The sequence below is a fragment of the Protomyctophum bolini genome (assembly GCF_963924005.1).
Source record: "Protomyctophum bolini genome assembly, chromosome: 15".
Classification (NCBI taxonomy): domain Eukaryota; kingdom Metazoa; phylum Chordata; class Actinopteri; order Myctophiformes; family Myctophidae; genus Protomyctophum; species Protomyctophum bolini.
The window spans coordinates 17,285,061-17,304,914 of record NC_137876.1 but is presented as its reverse complement, the minus strand read 5'-3'; the positions used below and the strand labels follow the sequence as shown (position 1 = coordinate 17,304,914).

General features: G+C 45.1%; 1 protein-coding gene across 3 annotated transcripts in view; it reads left to right on the top strand.

Annotated features, from left to right (window-relative positions):
- The first annotated feature begins 1,187 nt into the window (after nucleotides 1–1,187).
- Nucleotides 1,188–19,854, top strand: part of maco1b (macoilin 1b) — a 36,776-nt gene continuing 18,109 nt past the window's right edge. The window contains exons 1-6 of one of the 3 annotated variants that reach the window (XM_080783666.1): nucleotides 1,188–1,608; nucleotides 4,868–5,009; nucleotides 7,001–7,127; nucleotides 10,221–10,344; nucleotides 13,030–13,208; nucleotides 15,850–16,534. In XM_080783666.1, the coding sequence (XP_080639792.1) occupies nucleotides 1,529–1,608; nucleotides 4,868–5,009; nucleotides 7,001–7,127; nucleotides 10,221–10,344; nucleotides 13,030–13,208; nucleotides 15,850–16,534 (1,337 nt within the window). In that variant the 5' untranslated portion in view covers nucleotides 1,188–1,528. Of the gene's footprint in view, nucleotides 1,609–4,867; nucleotides 5,010–7,000; nucleotides 7,128–10,220; nucleotides 10,345–13,029; nucleotides 13,209–15,843; nucleotides 16,535–19,854 lie in introns of all 3 variants that reach the window. The other 2 variants (XM_080783665.1, XM_080783664.1) reach the window with 2 other exon arrangements.

Below are 19,854 nucleotides of genomic sequence, written 5' to 3'. Positions count from 1 at the left end.
CTTTAACTGCTTCATTCTACGCTTTTCTTACGGTAAGAATTTGGTCATGGTCAATGTAAAAATAAATACATAAATTATTATTATTATTATTATCATTAGTTGATGCACTGATGCAGTTGTATTCAACCTGACTGTGGCTCAGGAGGTAGAGCAGGTCATCCAATGATCCGTGGGTCGGCAGTTCGAATCCCAGCTCCTCCTGTCTACATGTCGAAGTGTTCTTGGGCAAGACACTGAACCCCAAATTGCTCCCAATGTGGTGGTTGGTACCTTACATGGCTTCCGTTGCAATCGGTGTATGAATGTATGGGTGAATGTAATGCACAATCTAATCTATGTAAAGCGCCTTGAATACAGGTGCTATATAAATGCACCATTTAACCCAGAACCCTCTCTTTCCATGCTGGCTTTGGCCATTTAACAAAACATATTATTATTATTATTAGCCTAATAATAATATTTTCAATAGGTAGGCCTATTCAATATACTTATTGTAAATAGATCTATATCCTCATTATACATATTTCCCAATCAAGCCCAAATGTGTAAATAAAATTTATAAATAATATGTTAAAGATCCTGCTCTCCTCACGCACGCACACACACGCGCGCACGCACACACACACACACACACACACACACACACACACACACACACACACACACACACACACACACACACACACACACACACCGTATAATAGCCACAAATACAATACATCCACATTCCAGATATCTAATTCGATTTAAGCTGTTTTGTTTTTTCATCCAACCCAAAAATAATCTGCATATTATTTTATATTATTTTCTGCAAATAGGAATAAACAGCACAATGTTTTTGTCCACACATTAGCCCGCCCCCTGCGGTCCACCATTGGACAAAAGAGCAATGCCCGAGTTGTCCACAAAGGAGCTGATTGGTCGACGAGCACCTCGTCGTGTTTTCCCCTCCCGCCCCCTCTCGGACACGACTGGCTCCTGCGCGCGACCATCAACGTGGAAAAGCCCCGTCCGATTGGCCAGCGCCCGCGCGCTCGTCCGTCAATCATGCACGACGACACGCCGGTGGTGTTCACCCCTCGACCGTACGACGGTGTGGCGCGGCGGAAAAAGAACAGATCTGCAAGCTCACACACAGCGCGTCCTCAGTGAGGCTGCGCCGAATCGCCGAGAGGGAAAGAGGAGGATCCATCCTGCACACACACACACACACACACGCAGAGAGAGAGTCCCCCTTTATTTATTTCTTTGTTTGCTGGCGGCGGGGGGACGAAAAAAAATAATAACAATAACAGCAGCGACATTTATCCCAAGCAGAAGAAGAAGAAGAAGAAGCAGCCCCGGTCCCCCCACCCACCCCACTTCATTTATTACTATATCATCATCATCATACATATATTATATATTATATATCTGTTTGTTTGTTCCTGGCTGGGAGGACACGCACCACGGCAGGGAAACTGGATCAGATTACTGTGCACTGTGTGCAGGGTATTATTCAGAGGGCAGCGTTGCGAAGGGGAGGAGGATGAAGCGGCGCAATGCGGACTGCAGCAAACTCCGACGGCCGTTAAAACGGAACCGAATCACCGAGGGCATCTACGGCAGGTAACGGCAAAGCGGGGGAGGGAGCCCGGGCAGGAGAGAGGGAGACCCCCGGCCTGGCCTGGCCCACCGGCCTGGCCTGGGACGGGACCCGGTGGTCCGCCGCTCACTCGGGGCCCGGAGCTCTGAGAGCCACACACACACACACACACACACACACACACACACACACACACACACACCTACTGCCCAGTGTGTGTGTCACCTGGCTGGGCTGGCTGGATGGAAGTACCAGCTAGCCCGTTAGCCTTCTTAGCTACCTCTACTAGCCTTTTTTACGAGCATTACCAGTAGCTAGTGAAATACATTACACACATCATATCATATATTTCCATTAGCTCCGTGACTGTGTTGTGTACCATGGTGTCAAGTTAACGTAAATAAAACACGGGGGGGGGGGTCTTCCGTAATTAGGTTATACAGGTGGGCTTCAAAATATGACCTGTGCTTCTGCACTTATATTCTATAGATTTATTTTAGACCCAACCAACGTCAAACGTAAACAACAACCCCATAGACAATTGTGTAGACTAGAGTCCGATTTTTTTGAATGTACGGGGAAATGCAATTGAAAGTAAAAAAAACAAACTGTGCCAGATGTGAAACACAACGTGCATTTTGAAATACAACATGCGTTTCCGGGGTTAACGTGGTTGGTTTTAGGCAGACTGACGCATCTTTTCTTTTAGCAGGTTAATGTTAGCTCAACTGTCTGTCACTCACAGCAGTTAGCTGCCTATATAGGCCTCATGACAGCCTGTTGTGCTGCTGTCTTGTCAATCAATCATCAATCAATAATTGCCCTGATAGTTCGATCTATAGATCTTTGAATGGGTTCTGATAGACACTGACTGGTTCAGCTGTGTCAGTCAGCTGTCATTGTTGTGCTCGTCACAATTTCCATTTGGTACTTTTTGTAAGCAAATGGTATGATAGCTATAGTTGTTTAGGTTCAAGGACCTCCCTCCTCAACTCTGACAGTATACAAATGGAACCAAATTAACTCTTAACTGTTGTATTTGTATACTGTCTGTCAGAGTTACTACAGACCTGTATGTATGAGTCAATTTAGAAGAACCCCCCCCCCTGGTAGCCCCGACCTGGAGTGGACCCCATGGCACTTTGTGAACCACTGGTTTACCTCGGCACATTCCCAGCTGAAAATACTGCCAACAACAGCACAGGTTAATGCTAGACAGTCGACATGCAGCTGCAGAGCTAAAGTTACTCGCTTAATAGTCAACTGTGCTGCTGCCGTTTTGCATTTTGCAGTAGGTATGTGTGGAAGTCAGACTGGCAACGCTGGCTGTCACCTGCATTTGACTTCCTACATGCCAGCTACTGCACATCATGCAAAACAGCTACCTTCTCTCTCTCTCTCTCTCTCTCTCTCTCTCTCTCTCTCTCTCTCTCTCTCTCTCTCACACACACACACACACACACACACACACACACACACACACACGGCATCTAATACTAGATGTGAGAGTGAGGCAAGCGGCGGAGTATCTACCTGATTCTGCCAACAATCACAAATACCTCTTGAGATCAAGATGACATCCTTGTGTATAATATTAGCTGGTTTAGTTTGGAATGATGACTAAAACGACAGGTCTACTTCATTCATTGTCCTTCAAGTCACATGCAGTGTCAACTCTAAAGCAAACTGAGTTCAGAACTGTAACCTGTGTCTATGATTGATTGATTAATTGATTGATTGAATGAATACTTTTATTAGAAAGATATGTAAACCGCAAAACACATTACGGTCAAACACTTGGTAGGATTCTTTTTTTAAGTCTTTGCGATCTTGTTTCCATTCGGGTCTTATGTATTCAGTTCATAAACATGACATGAAAAATAACAACAAAATTCAATATCATCACACACAATATAAATCACTACAGACTAGCGTAAGAAAAGAAGTGGTCATTTTCTCTCCCTGTCTTTGGCCTGCTGAAAGATGGAATTCAGCAAATCTCTTCAAATTATCAAGACATCACCATGTTTTAACTTTGCTGTTTTGCTTTGCAATCAAGTCCACACTCGACAAGCAGAACACATAGAAACTTGGGCCCAAATGATTTAGATGTCAATCATGTCACAATGTTGTAGTTTAGCCCAGTGCCCAGTGTGTTTATGGTATCTCACTCTCATTTAAGATACCAGCTTTCTAAAACACACCGCTCAATGTGTACAGTACAGGTGTCCACTACAGTACAGTTGCGTCTTCTACCGTAAGCTGCTTAGACAAACAAGGTGCATACACATCTAATCTCCGAACAGCAAATACCTCCTCATGCTCACACTGTCAATGTCTCCACACATTGATTGATTTAATTATCCACTCATGTTGGTTCAGAGGTTAATTGGGTGACATAAATTAACTGTCCTGTATCGTACAACAAACTAAGTGAAAATATCAGATCTACATCTACAAGCTCACAATGCATTATCCTATTTATAGTGACTCATAGGAATAGACTACGTAACAACCAGGAATAGTCTGGTGACCACTGACCACCGGAGAGACGGGTGACAGCCGGAATGTAGACGGCACCCGGAAGCAGTATGGGTTGGTGCCCCAGCCTGTGTCTTCCGTGAGGAGGAAGCCCAACAAACCCCTGGTGAGGCCTTGAGGAGGGCCATTCAAGCCGCAAGCGGAGCCTGCAGAACAATTGCGGCTCAATAATCCATCACTCCTGAATGAAGTGCCTGGTGCTGGGAGTCTGGTGCAACTCACAGGTCGACGTGTACCTGGTGAGATGTAGGAGGGGCGCGGACAGGAGTCAACCCACAGAGTCTAGTGAAGTCCTTCCACATGCCAGATTGATCTACCTCCCAGTCCCGGTAGAGTAGTTCCGGAGCAATGGATTTGGATTGTGTGGCCCTGGCCTAATGGGACTGATTGAGGGTAGCTACGGGGACTTGATCACCCTGGCTGGGTCACCTGACCTGAGTGAGGGGTATGATGTTCAAGAGACCCGAAACCCCGGTGACCTTGGGACACATCACTGAGGATACGTCCCACGTGCATCCATGCAATGTTTTTTTTTTTGGTTTTCGTTCTGCGCGATGCGGTGGGAGCTTGTAGATCTGCTATTTTGGAGAATGTTGACAATTTCTGGAAAAAAATTCCCCTATGACATTCTCAAAAGAGGGATGCCAAGGTTTCAAGTGGTTGAAGAGTAATTTGTGTTCCAAAACATTATGTTCTGTGTTCTGATGTTTTGTGTGTATGTGTTCTCGTTTCTCTGTCCAGTACCTTCCTTTACCTGAAGTTCCTGGTGGTCTGGGCACTGGTGTTGCTGGCAGACTTCGTACTGGAGTTCAGGTTCGAGTATCTCTGGCCGTTCTGGCTCTTCATCCGGAGTGTGTACGACTCCTTCAGATACCAAGGCCTGGTGAGTGTCTGATGATGCCAGCGCTGCACCACTGTTCCCCTTTTTAACCCATTTTAGGCGGGAACCCCTCTTGGTGTTGGCATTATGTTATGCTTTAGCTATTGAAAAATTATAGCAGATCTACAAGCTCATAGCGCGCCACCGAGTGGCGTGCTACGAGCTTGTAGGTCTGCTATTTTTGAAAAATCGAAGAACCACTGATATAGAAACACAGCTTTTTCAGAAAACTGTCAGGATGTAGAAGACATTTTTAGAATCTGATCTCAGGTCAAAATGGGTTAAAAAGCAGGGAGAAATGTGATCCTTCAAAAGGTTTACAAAGCATGCAATTCCAAAAGATATAAAATCCGACCAAGATCATATTGACATAGAAGAAGAAGAAGTTCTCAAACTGAATCAGTAGTTCATTTTAGTATACTAGATTTTCAGACCGCTAAAACCGCTAAAATGTTTCTCTGGTCAGAGTAATGGTCACTGGAGTTATGGCCATTTTAAGTGCACTGCCTTAGTTGCCCCATATGTCATGACTATTTTCATGACGGACCCCTGAACAGCACCTCCAGGGGTCCCCCAACGGCCCCCCCCCCCGGTGTGGCTATTCTGATGGCCCGTTTGATGCGGGTCGGAAAAACAGTGCGCCTCGCAGGTCCGCACGTTACACCGTCCGCCTGGCCACCCAATAGGTAGTTTTAACATAGGAATAGGATTAATACCACATTGACCTTTTGAGTGTCTTATAGCGCTTCCTCGTTAGTTAAGATGAGATGAGATGAGATCCTCGAAACCTCACCGTGGTGATAATATGACTACTATGGGAGTGTGATCCAGTGTGCGCACTCTAATTACTCCTTGCCTGTGGCCAGCCTTTTGTTTTTCGTCTACATTTGTAACTTTTTGCCCGTGTACTGTAGTTAAAGGAGAATTCCATGCTAGAATGCTTTCTTAACTTTTTTACCTTTCTTTGTAGTCGTTGCGTCCCCACCAAAGAGGTTCAGGTGTTTTTTTGTGCAAAAACTCCTTATTGGCTATTTCCCCTACCATAAGCCCTCAATGAATTGCATTGAATTGAGGGTGTTGTGCTAATTCACTTATTTGCATCTAAATAAGTAGTAAAGTGTGCCGCTTGGGATATTATTTACATTATGAAGAGAGGATATATACAAAAAAATAATAATTTTGAGCAAAGGAAATAAGCGAATTAGCACAACACCCCATAGCCCCATTCAATTCCCATTACATTCAATGCAATTCATTTAGGGCTTATGGTAGGGGAAATGGCCAATAGGGAGGTTTTGCACAAAGTAACACCTGGACCTCTTTGGTGGGGACGTAACAACTACAAAGAAAGGTAAGAAAGCCTTTTAGTATGGAATTCTCCTTTAACTTAGCTGAGCTCCAGCAAATGCACTCTTATGATTTAGGGAATTTCATTATGATATCCGTGTCCATATTATTACTATCATTTTGCATAATGTATTATTGTATTGGTTAGCAGTTGCTCTTCATATGTATATATCTTCCTTGAACATGCTCTGCTGCCATCCATACTGCTGTATCTGTTGGAATCGTTGCACACTGATCTAATAGTCGGTATGGGGTTCTGCTGAGAATACATTTATGTTGCCTGCTAAAAAAAGATGAAGTGAATTAGACTGCTTTTAATCAAAACTATTTGAGGGTTTGTTACGTTTCAAGCCAGTGTAGTATCTTGGGTCTTTTTACATTCTGTTCAGTGTTTTTATCCCAGCCTTCCCAGCTTGTAATTCTCTAGAGCGGACTAGTAAATCACAGATCGTCTTTGATGTCTGCCGTTGACTTTGTTGCGCTGAACATGTGATTAATCGCCATAGGAAAATGAAATGGTAACAGCCAGCGGCTCGTTTTGCCGAAATGTGTTTTTTTGTTGTATGTCCATGTTTGCTTTAACAAGCAACGACATTTAATGTACGTTACCTCTCCCCCCCCCCCCCCCCCCCCCCATCCCCCTACAGGCGTTCTCGGTGTTCTTTGTGTGTGTGGCGTTCACCTCTGACATCATATGCCTGCTCTTCATCCCTGTGCAATGGCTGTTCTTTGCTGCCAGTACCTACGTGTGGGTGCAGTATGTCTGGCACACAGGTAAGCCCCGAGTCACGCTTCCCTGCGCCGCGCCGCGCGCTTGCTTTCACCCACAACGTTTGCGACTTCATCCACGTCCTCTTTGGGGCCGCCTAATTGGCCAATCAATGAGCCTTGGGTGATAGCAGGAGGTGTGCTGGCTATAGAGGGGTGTCACGATTCTCCCAAATCCATGGTTTTGTGTCCACTTTTGATTTTAAGTCTTCTTGACTGCAGTACTGTGCAGGTGCCATTCAAGCTCTTGGTGGCAATTGGACTTATTTTATTGTCACAATTCAAATTTCACTCATTTTGATTGATTGTTTTTGATTGATTCTCGTCGTGACACCCCCATTAGCCCATTTTGGGCGGGAATCCCTTTTGGTGTTAGCATTATGTTGTAATTTAGCTATTGAAAAATAGCAGATCTACAAGCTCATAGCGCTCCACTGAGTGGCGCGCTATGACCTTGTAGGTCTGCTATTTTTTTAAACTGTCAGGATTTAAGACATTTTTAGAATCTGATCTCAGGTCAAAATGCATTAAAGAACCACCATTCTTCCGTGCATTAAAATCTGATCTCAGGTCAGAAGTGCCCGCCTATGATCGGCTCAACAAAGTGGCAATGGCTTGGCAATGATTGGCTGAAAGAAAAGATATACACTGTAGTTGTATATTATTATTATTATTCAGCGGATGTATTTTAAAATGGAGAAATTAGAGGAAATCACTGTGCTTAAAATGGTAAATGGTGCATTTGCTTTACAGAGATTGTGCATTACATTCACCCATTCACACACACATACATTCATACACCGATGGCAGTGGAAACCATGCATGCAAGGCACCAACCTGCACATCGGGAGCAATTAGGGGTTCAGTGTCTTGCTGAAGGACGCTTCGACACTAACTCTGGGGCAACCTTACGGTTACCATCCAGCCACTCTACCCCTGAGCCACTGATACCCCTTGTGCTTCATTTACATCAATGCTGCAATCACAAATGATGTGAATGAAACGGCACACAGCGTGTCTTTATAGAGAGACACACACTCGAGCAAAGACAATTCACTCAGTTGCTTTTTGTGTATCATAGTTTATGTTTCTTTGTACTTTATTGGCAAACCACACATTTCTGCTTCCGGAGAGAAGCCATGTTGCTGAACTGGAAATCGGTTTGGTTTGTCTTTTGGCAAGTTTTTTTATTTCTATTTGCATCACAGCGAAACTCCTGATGAGGGGGGGGGGGGGGGGGGGGGGGACTATTGACGTGCAGGTGTCAAGCAGGCGTGGGGAGTGTGAACATTTCAGCTCACGCACAGCAAGCACAATAGTAAGTGAGTGGGAGAAAGCGATCCCTTGTTTGCTTTCACTGATAAGGTTGAGTGGCAACCCCGCGTATGAAAACGCAGCACTCTTACTGGGTCCGAGCAGGCGCTTGGAAGTATTGCGCAATGTCCACGCTCATCGTGTCATGCTATTTACAAAGAGCAAACTTGACTTCTCCGAATTCCACGTGGCGTCCAGTACATTAAGCGAGCGGCGCTGTATGGATCGGGTGTCGGGATCCTTTCGAGGTAGTAGGCCCCAGTTGACCAAAGGCCAGGAGGCAGATTGAGTTCCCAGTGTGCACCGAGGAGATCCCAGCCTCTCCCTGACGCCTAGGAAGCCTTCACATCCGTGGCATGTCATGAGAGGTATTAATATCTCTCATTACTCCACACAGCCTGCTGGTGAATGTGTGAGAGATTATTTTCGACAACGGACAGTTGGACAGGGTCAGGGTCTGTGTTCAACTTCTGACTCTCATTTAGATATTGTACAGGATGCACAACTGGAATTCACATTTTGCTTGTGTTTTGCGAGAGAGATACCGAATGAAGTCTGTCAGTCAACTTTTCTTTGCAAGTACATCGTGCTTGTTATAACAGCATAAAATGTAGCGTATGCTTTGGATGTGGGCCCGTAATAAATAGATCTATATTGTTTTGTATTCTTTATATTATGGTGTTGTTTTAACTATCACATTGTGGTTGTGGTCCGATCGACCAATAATTGATTATTGTTAATTGTTTTACTCCTGCTTGTCTGTCATAACTGACATTTAAGGGATAGTTCCCAAAATGACTTTTGTTCTATCGATTACTCACCTCATGGAGACTTGTATTCATGGATATTCTTTAGTTTTTGTCGCATGTCTACGCCAATAATTGAATGGCCAGCAGTGCTTCCCTCCCGGAAGTTCTCTCTCTGCATAGCCGGTTATAAAATTATAGGCATGTGACAAAAAAACACGAAATTGTCATTTTGGATTGCGAACCCTGCCGAACCAACATCTTGTTCTATGTCTGTCCGTGTCAGTGATTGTCATTTACACCGATCTTGATTGTGACCTTGACCGTCAACCTCTTTGACCTAAAATGTAGTATTTGTTCAGGGCAGCCTGCTGATCAATCATTCCCACCACGTTTCATTACATTCTGAGTTTCTGACCATCTGTTCTGTTCTCAAGTAATTTTTTTCACACCCCAACGGTTGCTTGAAAGTTATAAAATGTTTGGGCAAGTGGAGCTTGCTTTCAGGTTGCCTGACATTCTGTATTCATTAAATATTATTGGCTATTCGATTCATGAAGAACAATATGCAGCCTTTTTACAGCTAGCAGTTGCACTCATTCTGTTTGTTTTTTTCTCAAAGTGACTGTCGCCTGTCGCCACTCTGCAGTCATTGATTGGATTTAACATCAATATTTTCTACAAGCGCTCACATTTTATAATGGACAATTTACTTTTCGGGGCAAGTGGGCATGACCTTTGGGCAAGTAGAACATGACCTGTACTTGCCCTGCCCGACGGGCATGTGCCTCTGAGACCTTAGCGTCAACCCCCTGCATAACATACAGGCAATCAGACGCAGGGTCCGATTGCAATTCCCTGCCACACACACACACATACACACACACATGCATATGGGCAGGGTAAAAACTTAAGAGCTGTTGTCTTTGTGGTGTGTGTCTGTGTGTTGTCTTTGTGGTGTGTGTCTGTGTGTTGTCTTTGTGGTGTGTGTCTGTGTGTTGTCTCCTAACTGCTGTGTGCCTCCCTGCTGTGTCCACAGAGCGAGGGGTGTGTCTACCCACGGTGTCGCTATGGATACTGTTTGTGTACATAGAGGCAGCCATCAGATTCAAAGACCTGAAGAACTTCCATGTGGACTTGTGTCGCCCTTTCGCTGCACACTGGTGAGCTCACGCCTCTCTCTCTCTCTCTCTCTCTCTCTCTCTCTCTCTCTCTCGTATACAATACAGGCCACTGAAGAAGTGATCTGAAAAGCTGTTCAGGATGATCAACATGAAGTTACTGTAGTTACTGTAGTTCTGCCCACGGATGCACGCAACAACGGTTGCAACATTTGGTGCGATCTTAAGCTGTTCTAAATCCACCATACAAATTGTGAAACAAGGAACAATTCTTCAAAGTCAGTTTCTATTTACAGATTTATTTTAACCCCCTTTTCTCCCCAATTTTAAACGTACGAATACCGTATATGACGACTCTGATTATAAGACTAATTTGTGGAAAAAGAACATTGAATGTCAAATAGTCTAGTGAAGTCCCCGATTATGATCAACTCTCGTTTTTTTTTTTGGATATCTTCATTGGAGAAAAAAAAACGTATCTTCAGGCCAATAGTGTGTGTATACCAATGAATTCTGCCACACACACAGTTCTGTGCATTGTCCCTGCTGGGTAACGTGTCATTGTTTTCCGACCGCTCATAAGTCCAACCCATTGCTAAACCCTATCCCAAATGCCTGCCAATGAGGAGCATCCACCGGGAGGACGCAGCGCCACCCACCGCCCACTCCCTGCATGACGGATGCCACCACCACCCTGAGCCCATAGGATTACAAATGACACCATCCCGACCCCGGCTTCCCTCCTCCCCGGAGCACGGGGCGGTTGTGTTGTGTTCGTCTACAGTAGTAGCAGTGGTTCCCCAAGTTTTTTTAGCTCGACACCCAAAAGACAAATTATGACATTCGCCCGAGACCCAAACTAGTGAGAATAGCATGATCTACAAGCTCACAGCGTGGCGCAAAGTAGTTTTCACTACTTCCTCAAAATTTGTTTTCAAATTTATTTTATTTTCTTTCTTCGTGAAATTACTGAAAAATATAAATTTTGTTTTTAATACCCTTTAATACCCTTTATTTTTGTTAAAACATTGTAAAAACATTCCCCAACAAAAAACCCACAAATGGGTCCCGACCCAGTGTTTGGGACCCAGCTACAGTGCTGTAGCTGAACCCTCGACCACCGGACTTGAACCCCTATAGACTCCCCGGTGGTGGCCCTGGGCATGTACGGTACTGTGCTGCCCCAAAGACATGCATGTTCTATCTATGTACTGTACAGTGTTGTTTTTGGCAGCACATTTCTTTGTTAGTTTAGTCATTGTCTTTGGACTGAAACTTCATTTAGTTTTAGTCACATTTTAGTCACTTGGAATGTCTTAGTGTTAGTCTAGTTTTAGTCGACTAAATGTCATAAGATTTTAGTCGATTAAATCTACAGTTGATTTAGTCGACTAAAATGTATTTTGGCGGGTCTTGATGCCGTCTTAATGAGTGTTTTTACACTTGCTGAAAATAGATCAGCTATTTTCAGCATGCAACCAAGTGTAAAATGACTTATACTGGATCTCTTGTCCACTAGTCCCTTCCTAACATTTTAGTCTAGTTTTTATTTGTCGACGAAATTGTCAGTATATTTAGTCTTAGTTTTAGTCATCGTAGCTTAGTTTTCATTTAGTTTCCATTTGTTTTTGTCAGTGAAAATAGGTAGTCGACGAACATTTTTCGTCTTAGTTTTAGTCGACGAAAACAACACTGCTACATACTCTGCCCCGGTCACTGCCCTTGACCAAGATACTGGCGTCATGTGGCGTTTAAAAATGGGACAAATGTGCAGAGGTCAAATTTCCCCAAGGTGATAGTAGCTTATAACTTCATTACCAAGTTCCCCACTGCAGGCCTTGAGTTGGCACGCATTAATCTACCACGTCATGCCAATAGTGTGAACTTGAACGTGGCTGTGGTACAACTCTGTGCAGCATATAGCAAACTATTACTTGAATTATCAATTGAAACTTAAGTGAAGTAGCAACTGTCTGTTCATGGGGAAGAGACCTTTATGAATCTCTTTCTTTCCCGCCACATTGTTTGCTTCATTTCCTTTATTTACTGCGGATTGCATTCCCACCTGCACCGAATCGTAATCGAGTGCGATTGGAAGCGAAGCGAAACCCCCGTTTTTGCTCCGAGTAGAATGCGGTTCTTTGATACGCATTAGGATTCGAATGAGCCTTCACACCTGCCAAACGAAGTGCACTTTCTGAAAATGCGCAGCAGGATTCGTTTTAATCGCAGCAAAGCTTTCTGGTGTGAATGTCACCTTAATCTTTCTCTCTCTCTCTCTCTCTCTCTTTAGCTTTAGCTTTGGCTTTTGGAAAATACCAGAGCGTGTCACTTTGTTCCGCGCTGTGAGCTTGTACATAACTGTTTTTGAACACTTTGAAAATAATCTTGGAAAAAGTACCGATTTAGAAGGCATTTGTAGACTCTGCCTCAGGTCTTAATGGGTTAATGCTGACCGGTAGCTTCCTGCACCTTGGTAGTTACATAGTACATTCCTTACATTTCGGGTAACATAGTCCATTTAAATACACATGGGAATGTCTGACACTTGTCATGAACTGCATCGGAGGTTGAAAACCCTCAGCCTAATGATTAATCTAACCTGAAATTGAGTGTAATGAGTAATCGTTAGATTCATGTCAGCATTCTTCAGTAATGTGTATTTTATTGAACATAAGCTTTTGTGTAAACGCGTAATGCATATTTATGTGCCCCCCCCCCCCCCAGCATCGGCTATCCAGTGGTGACGCTGGGCTTCGGCTTCAAGAGTTATGTCAGCTACAAGATGCGCCTCCGCAAACAGAAGGAGGTGCAGAAGGAGAATGAGTTCTACATGCAGCTCCTGCAGCAGGCGCTGCCTCCAGAGCAACAGATGCTGCAGCGGCAGGAGAGAGAGGCAGAGGAAGGTAAGAGACAGTGTGTCAATGGTACGTCAACATGTCAATCTTTTCTCCCCTCGGATACAGTACAGTTTACTATTTATTAGGACAGACTGAAAATAATAACTTTCATACTTGGCATTTAAACACTTACACGCCAGCGTCCCTGCTCTTGGGAACATTTGCCACATTTGGCGAAGAGACTTGGTGCACAGTATGTCAGTTTCACGTGAGCATAATGCAGTGGTTCCCAAAGTGTGGTCTGTAACTCTGAGAGTGTACAAATGGAACCAAAATGGTCCATTTCGTTCCATTTGTACACTCTCAGAGTTAAACATTGCGTGTCAAACTGAGGGTGCTTGAAATTTAAATGGTGGAAAATCACTGCTAGAGCCGTAAAAGTCTTCTCTTATGGGGGTCCCTGGCATATCTTTTCAAATGGGGGTCAGTGGGGATAATTGGTGTCGAATTTGGGGGTCTTTGACGTGAAAAAGTTTGGGAACCACTGGTGTAATGGGTCTAAGTGGTTCAACTGAAGTGACATTGATAAATTCCTAATATTATTCCAAGTATTCCGAGACACCCCTGCGTCAGGGCACCCACTTTGAGAAACCCTGATGTACAGTACACACACACACACACACACACACACACACACACACACACACACACACACACACACACGGACGTGTGTGTGACACACCCAGTCTGGGAAATATGTGACCCGCATATGTGGTATGTACGCTATTAGCGGTCGTCAGCATACACCCATCCTAGACCGCACTACTTATTCCATAGTTTCCGAGGGTGTGTGTGTGGGTTGTTTCGTAACTGCATCCTATACTTCTGCAAGTATAGTTGGATGGGATTCTGCGGTCCAATATGACGATTTAGATGATGATGTGTTCTATATTTACACATAAAGGTCTACGGTGACGTACACTAAGCGCTGCACACTTTGCTCCTCTCCTGCTCAGCGTGCTCCGCTCTCCACTCCTCTCCTCCACTTCACAAAAACAAATAGCGTGCGGATATTTGTCACAGTGTTGGCTTGATTCATGGTAAAAAATGAAAGCTTCCATGACCAGTTTGGACTGAAATGCTCTTTTGCAGACGTTTCACATTTCAACATGCTTCAGAAGGCAAAGAGACGTACTTAGCAAGCACCTAATAGAACAGTGTTGTTTTTGGCAGCACATTTTGATTTTAGTTTTGTTCATAGACACCTGGAATGTCTTAGTGTTAGTCTTGTTTTAGTCGACGCGTCGCGTGCTTGTATATCATCTATTTTCAGCATGCAACTAATTGACAAAAATGACTTATAGTGGATGTCTTGTCGACTAGTGCCTTGACTGCCTTCATAACATTTTAGTCTAGTTTTTATTTGACTAAATTGTCAGTATATTTAGTCTTTTTCGTCTTAGTTTTAGTCGACGAAATCAACACTGCTATAGAAGTGACTCTACAGATCAATGCGGACCAACGGTGATAACCCAAAACATGTAGCAATGTCATTAGCGTTAAAGGACCAACACACACACAGTCACACACACACACACACACACACACACACACACACACACACACACACACACACACACACACACACACACACACACACACTGAATTCTATAAATAATTGCAAGAGTTTGGAATGGTGACAGCTCTCGTTTCAACGTCACTGAAGCATTAAATGAGATGTCAGAGAAAGCCAAACGTACTCTTCCTCAGAGCCATCAGGCCTGATAGACTCAAAGAATCTCTCAGTCCACCGACAGATGATTTGAATTGTCGACTTTGAATTGAAAGGGCAGCCCTTGGTGTACTAGCACCAACCGTGCATATGATATGGGCGATATGTGAAAAGTGAAAGAGTGAAAAGACTTGTCTGATAGTGAAAACAGAGGGATGGGTCTGTGTCCTGCGGTGATAGCTGATCATCACCGCGACTGACGTAATGGTGTAGTTTTCCAACCCTTTAAAAACTACACCGCGGTGATAACCTATCACCAAAAACTACGTATGAGCCTTTAGAGGCCCCCCTGCAACTAAAGAGTAAAGACACTAGGTATAAATTCTCTCATTTATACCTACGCCCATGCTACGTACTAGGTAGCATACGTCGTGCTATCGATGACGGAAGCAGGAGGAGTTATAGCTGCTGTTTGGTTTCAGGGGACATGTCGCTGAGGTGGGTGGTTGGTTGTAGTTGCACTTATATGTAAGATCTGGTTCTTGTTTATGTATGTTTACTGTGCTTTTATAGTTCATTATTATCTGCTGTAACATGAATTACCCAGTTTGGGACAAACTGTGACCCTGACCTACTTCCTGTACCTGCATGTATATCATCGTCATCATCATCATACTATCATCATCATCATAATACTATAATTCAGTCAATGTCTGTGTGTCTGTCACTGTGACTGCTGTAGCTCCTCACTGCCTGCACCAATCACTCCCACTTTTCACACAGGCATTGACCATAATAATATGGAGGTCTTAACAAAGCCCCTTTTTTATTTGACACATTAACGATTAATAATGAATATATTAGCGAATTAAAAAATGCGAAAATGCACCCGGGCGCAGTATCTCACAACGTGGTAAAGGGCTAGTATATTGCAATTGAGCAACGCATTCTCTTCCTCTTCTCCTTCAGCAGCAGCAGCAGCTAAAGGGATATCCGAGGTGGACGTAGCGCCGCCGCCGCCGGCCTCGCAGACGAACGGCGCCCTGGCTAATAAAAAGGCGTCGGCATCCGCCTCGCTGCCGGAGCTGGAATACAGAGAAAAAGGGAAAGGAGGAGGAGGAGGAGGAGGAGGAGGCGACGCCAAGAAGCAACACAACAACAACGCCAACAGCATCCTGCCGTCGGTGCAGGGGGACTCTAAGCTCCAGGAAATGGAGTACATGGAAAACCATGTGAACAGCAGCAGCAGCAGCAGCAAACAGAGACTGACCTCAGAGCAGCTGGGCAGCATGGAGAACCTGCTGCTGAAGGAGGACAACAACTCCTCCTGCTCCTCCTCCTCCTCGTCCTCCTCCTGCACCTCCTCCAAAAACTACAAGAACGCTAGCGGCGGCGGCAACAACGCGGTGGCCTCCTCCGCCGCCGCTCCGGCGCTCAGCTCGTCGCCGCGCGGCCACAGCGCCACCAACGGCAGCGTGCCGTCCTCGGCGGCCGTGGCGCCCCCGCCGCAGCAGCAGCCCTCGTCGACGTCGTCGGGGAAGAACGAGAAGAAGCAGAAGGTGGCGTCGGGGAAGGGGGGGTCGTCGTCGGCCCACGGCAGGGACCCCACGGAGAACTGTATCCCCAACAACCAGCTGGGCAAGCCTGAGGCGCTCGTACGGTGAGAGAGCGCTGTTGAACACGCACGCACGCTCGCACGCACGCTCGCATGCGCGCGCACACGCACACATAGCTGTCTGCCACCATTACAAGCTCGTAGCGCGCCACTCGGTGGCGCGCTACGAGCTTGTAAAAGAGCTTGCTCGAAAGGGGTTCCCGCCCCAAAATGGGTTAAGTTGACCATTCGTTGTCCCACAAATGACTGCTATTAGTGTTTGAAATGTGTTTCTATTAGCGATTTAAATCAATCGTCAATCGTTTTTGGCATTGGACATTGGAACGCATGAATACAATTCTTATTTCCATTTGGTTTTTCTGCATTCATAATCACAAATTGCACAGGGCAGATATGGCAAAATAACGTTTTAAATAGTGTAAATAGTCGGTCTACAAGCGTATAACGCGTGACGTGTTATACCCTTGCCCTGACCAGTTCTACACGTGACATGCTATAAGCTTGTAGATCAGCCTTTTCTGATATTTTTGGAAAAACGATTATGCAAAATAATTGGGATTATCTCAAATAATTGTGATTGAGCGATTATGTAATTATTGTGACAAGCCTATGCACGCACTCGCACACACGCAGTCACACACACACACACACACACACACACACACACACACACACACACACACACACACACACACATACACGTTCGTTCTGTGAACCAGTTCTTCTCAAACATGTTCATGTCAGGGACCCCTGGGACTGATATGGATTTGGATGTGGACCCCCATTTGAAGATGATATGCTATGGCAGGGTAGGGACCCCCATAAAACGAGTTGTCAAGCATAAGTAGCAGACCTAGTGATTTCAGCTTGCACCGTAAGTCTATTTTAGCAGTAGTGGATGCTGACGAGGGCTTCACCGAGTCTCCTAGCAACAATAGTTAGTTACGCGTTGAAACGCAGTGCGTGCTAACAAACAACCGTACGCACAGTCGCACACATAAACACACAAGCTGTTTTTTGAGGGGCGCTAGCTTTGAGGGTTTGTGTAAACGCAAACATTGAATGCCATTGCACAAACACTCAAAACTGCCCATTCATTGTCAAACACAAACATTGCGTGAAGTAACAGAAATTGTGATTGGCCGGAATGAGATTGTGTATGATGATAAGAGCGCCCCTCACTTCACACGGCTGTGATTTTTATTTTGAACTACACACGCACACGCACGCACACACACACACACCAACACACCGGAGACCGATGAGTTACACTGACAACAGGCATCCACGCTCCAGGCCTTTGTTCGTCCCCCAAAAGCTCACAGAACTTCACACACAGAACATGTCAAGACAGACAGAGCTTCAAGCTTGGCTGTCAGTTCACGCCGGTCATATTCTTCAAGCTATGCTCGAGTGTCAGTTGGCCTACTTGGCTGGAGCACGGCGTCTGCGTGAAATGTAGTTCTGCGAGATATGTGTGGAGGGAGGCCACCCGTGACGCGGCCTAACGCCTGGCTCATAGTTACGTGGTTTGTGTGCCATGTCAAGCACTGAAAACAGCCGACCTACAAGCTCACAGCGGGTCGCGCTGCGACCCGCTGTGAGCTTGTAGATCGGCTATGTTAGGCGAACAACCACCAAGTAGAAATTCCTGTAAACTGAAACCATGCATTCAGTGCATGTTGCAGACGGCCCCGTAAACCACACATTCAGTGCATGTTGCAGACGGCCCCGTAAACCATGCATTCAGTGCATGTTTGCAGACGGCCCCGTAAACCATGCATTCAGTGCATGTTTGCAGACTGCCCCGTAAACCACGCATTCAGTGCATGTTTGCAGACGGCCCCGTAAACCATGCATTCAGTGCATGTTTGCAGACGGCCCCGTAAACCATGCATTCAGTGCATGTTTGCAGACGGCCCCGTAAACCATGCATTCAGTGCATGTTTGCAGACGGCCCCGTAAACCATGCATTCAGTGCATGTTGCAGACGGCCCCGTAAACCATGCATTCAGTGCATGTTTGCAGACGGCCCCGTAAACCATGCATTCAGTGCATGTTTGCAGACGGCCCCGTAAACCAAATTGTGTCATAATTGAATTGGGCTGTGGGGTTCTATACGTTTTATTAACACTTGGTTAACAACAAGTTATTATTACTCACATTTTATGTGTCTGGAAGGATTCTTGTTCTTGATGGCATGCTGGGACTCATGCTTGGTGCCTGCCTGCCTGCGGCTGTGCTGTGCTGTATAGTGCAGTGGTTCTCAGAGTGGGGGTCCGGGGGACCCCTAGAGGTCCTCGAGCGAGTTCCAGGGGGTCCCCACTCCCAGCTGAATGATAGTTAGGAACCAAATGGACCCTCATGGGTCTGCAACTCAGAGAGTTGTACAAATGGAACCAAACGGACCCTTATGGGTCTGTAACTCAGAGAGTTGTACAAATGGAACCAAACGGACCCTTATGGGTCTGTATTAACTCAGAGAGTTGTACAAATGGAACCAAACGGACCCTTATGGGTCTGTAACTCAGAGAGTTGTACAAATGGAACCAAACGGACCCTTATGGGTCTGTAACTCAGAGAGTTGTACAAATGGAACAAAATGGACCCTTATCCGTCTGTAACTCAGAGAGTTGTACAAATGGAACCAAACGGACCCTTATGGGTCTGTATTAACTCAGAGAGTTGTACAAATGGAACCAAACGGACCCTTATGGGTCTGTAACTCAGAGAGTTGTACAATGGAACCAAACGGACCCTTATGGGTCTGTAACTCAGAGAGTTGTACAAATGGAACCAAACGGACCATTATGGGTCTGTAACTCAGAGAGTTGTACAAATGGAACCAAACGGACCATTATGGGTCTGTAACTCAGAGAGTTGTACAAATGGAACCAAATTAACCCTTATGGGTCTGTCACTCGGAGAGTGTACATAATGGTTCCATTTGTACACTCTCAGAGGTAAATTTACTTAGATTTTACAATATACATTGGGGTCAACTGGTCAAGGAGATAGAAATGCCATTACATTGGGGACCGTAGCCTAATTCAGGTCAAACCGGGGGCCCTTGAAATGAAAATGGTTGAAAATCACTGCTAGAGCCGTAAAAATCTGTGACTCTTGAGTATCATTTTGGGGGGACCTTGACATGAGAAAGTTTGAGAACCACTGGCATAGTGTGGATGGAACTGAGCATAGTTTGTATGTTGAAACCCTCACACATTGAATGAAGCATAAATGATGCATCGTTTTCCGTTTTTTGATGTTTTGCAGTCGTTTCAGTATGTTGCACATACTGTATCAGGGTTACTACAGTCAGAAACACTTGAAAACTTAACGCATTTTGGGGAGGGAACCCCTTT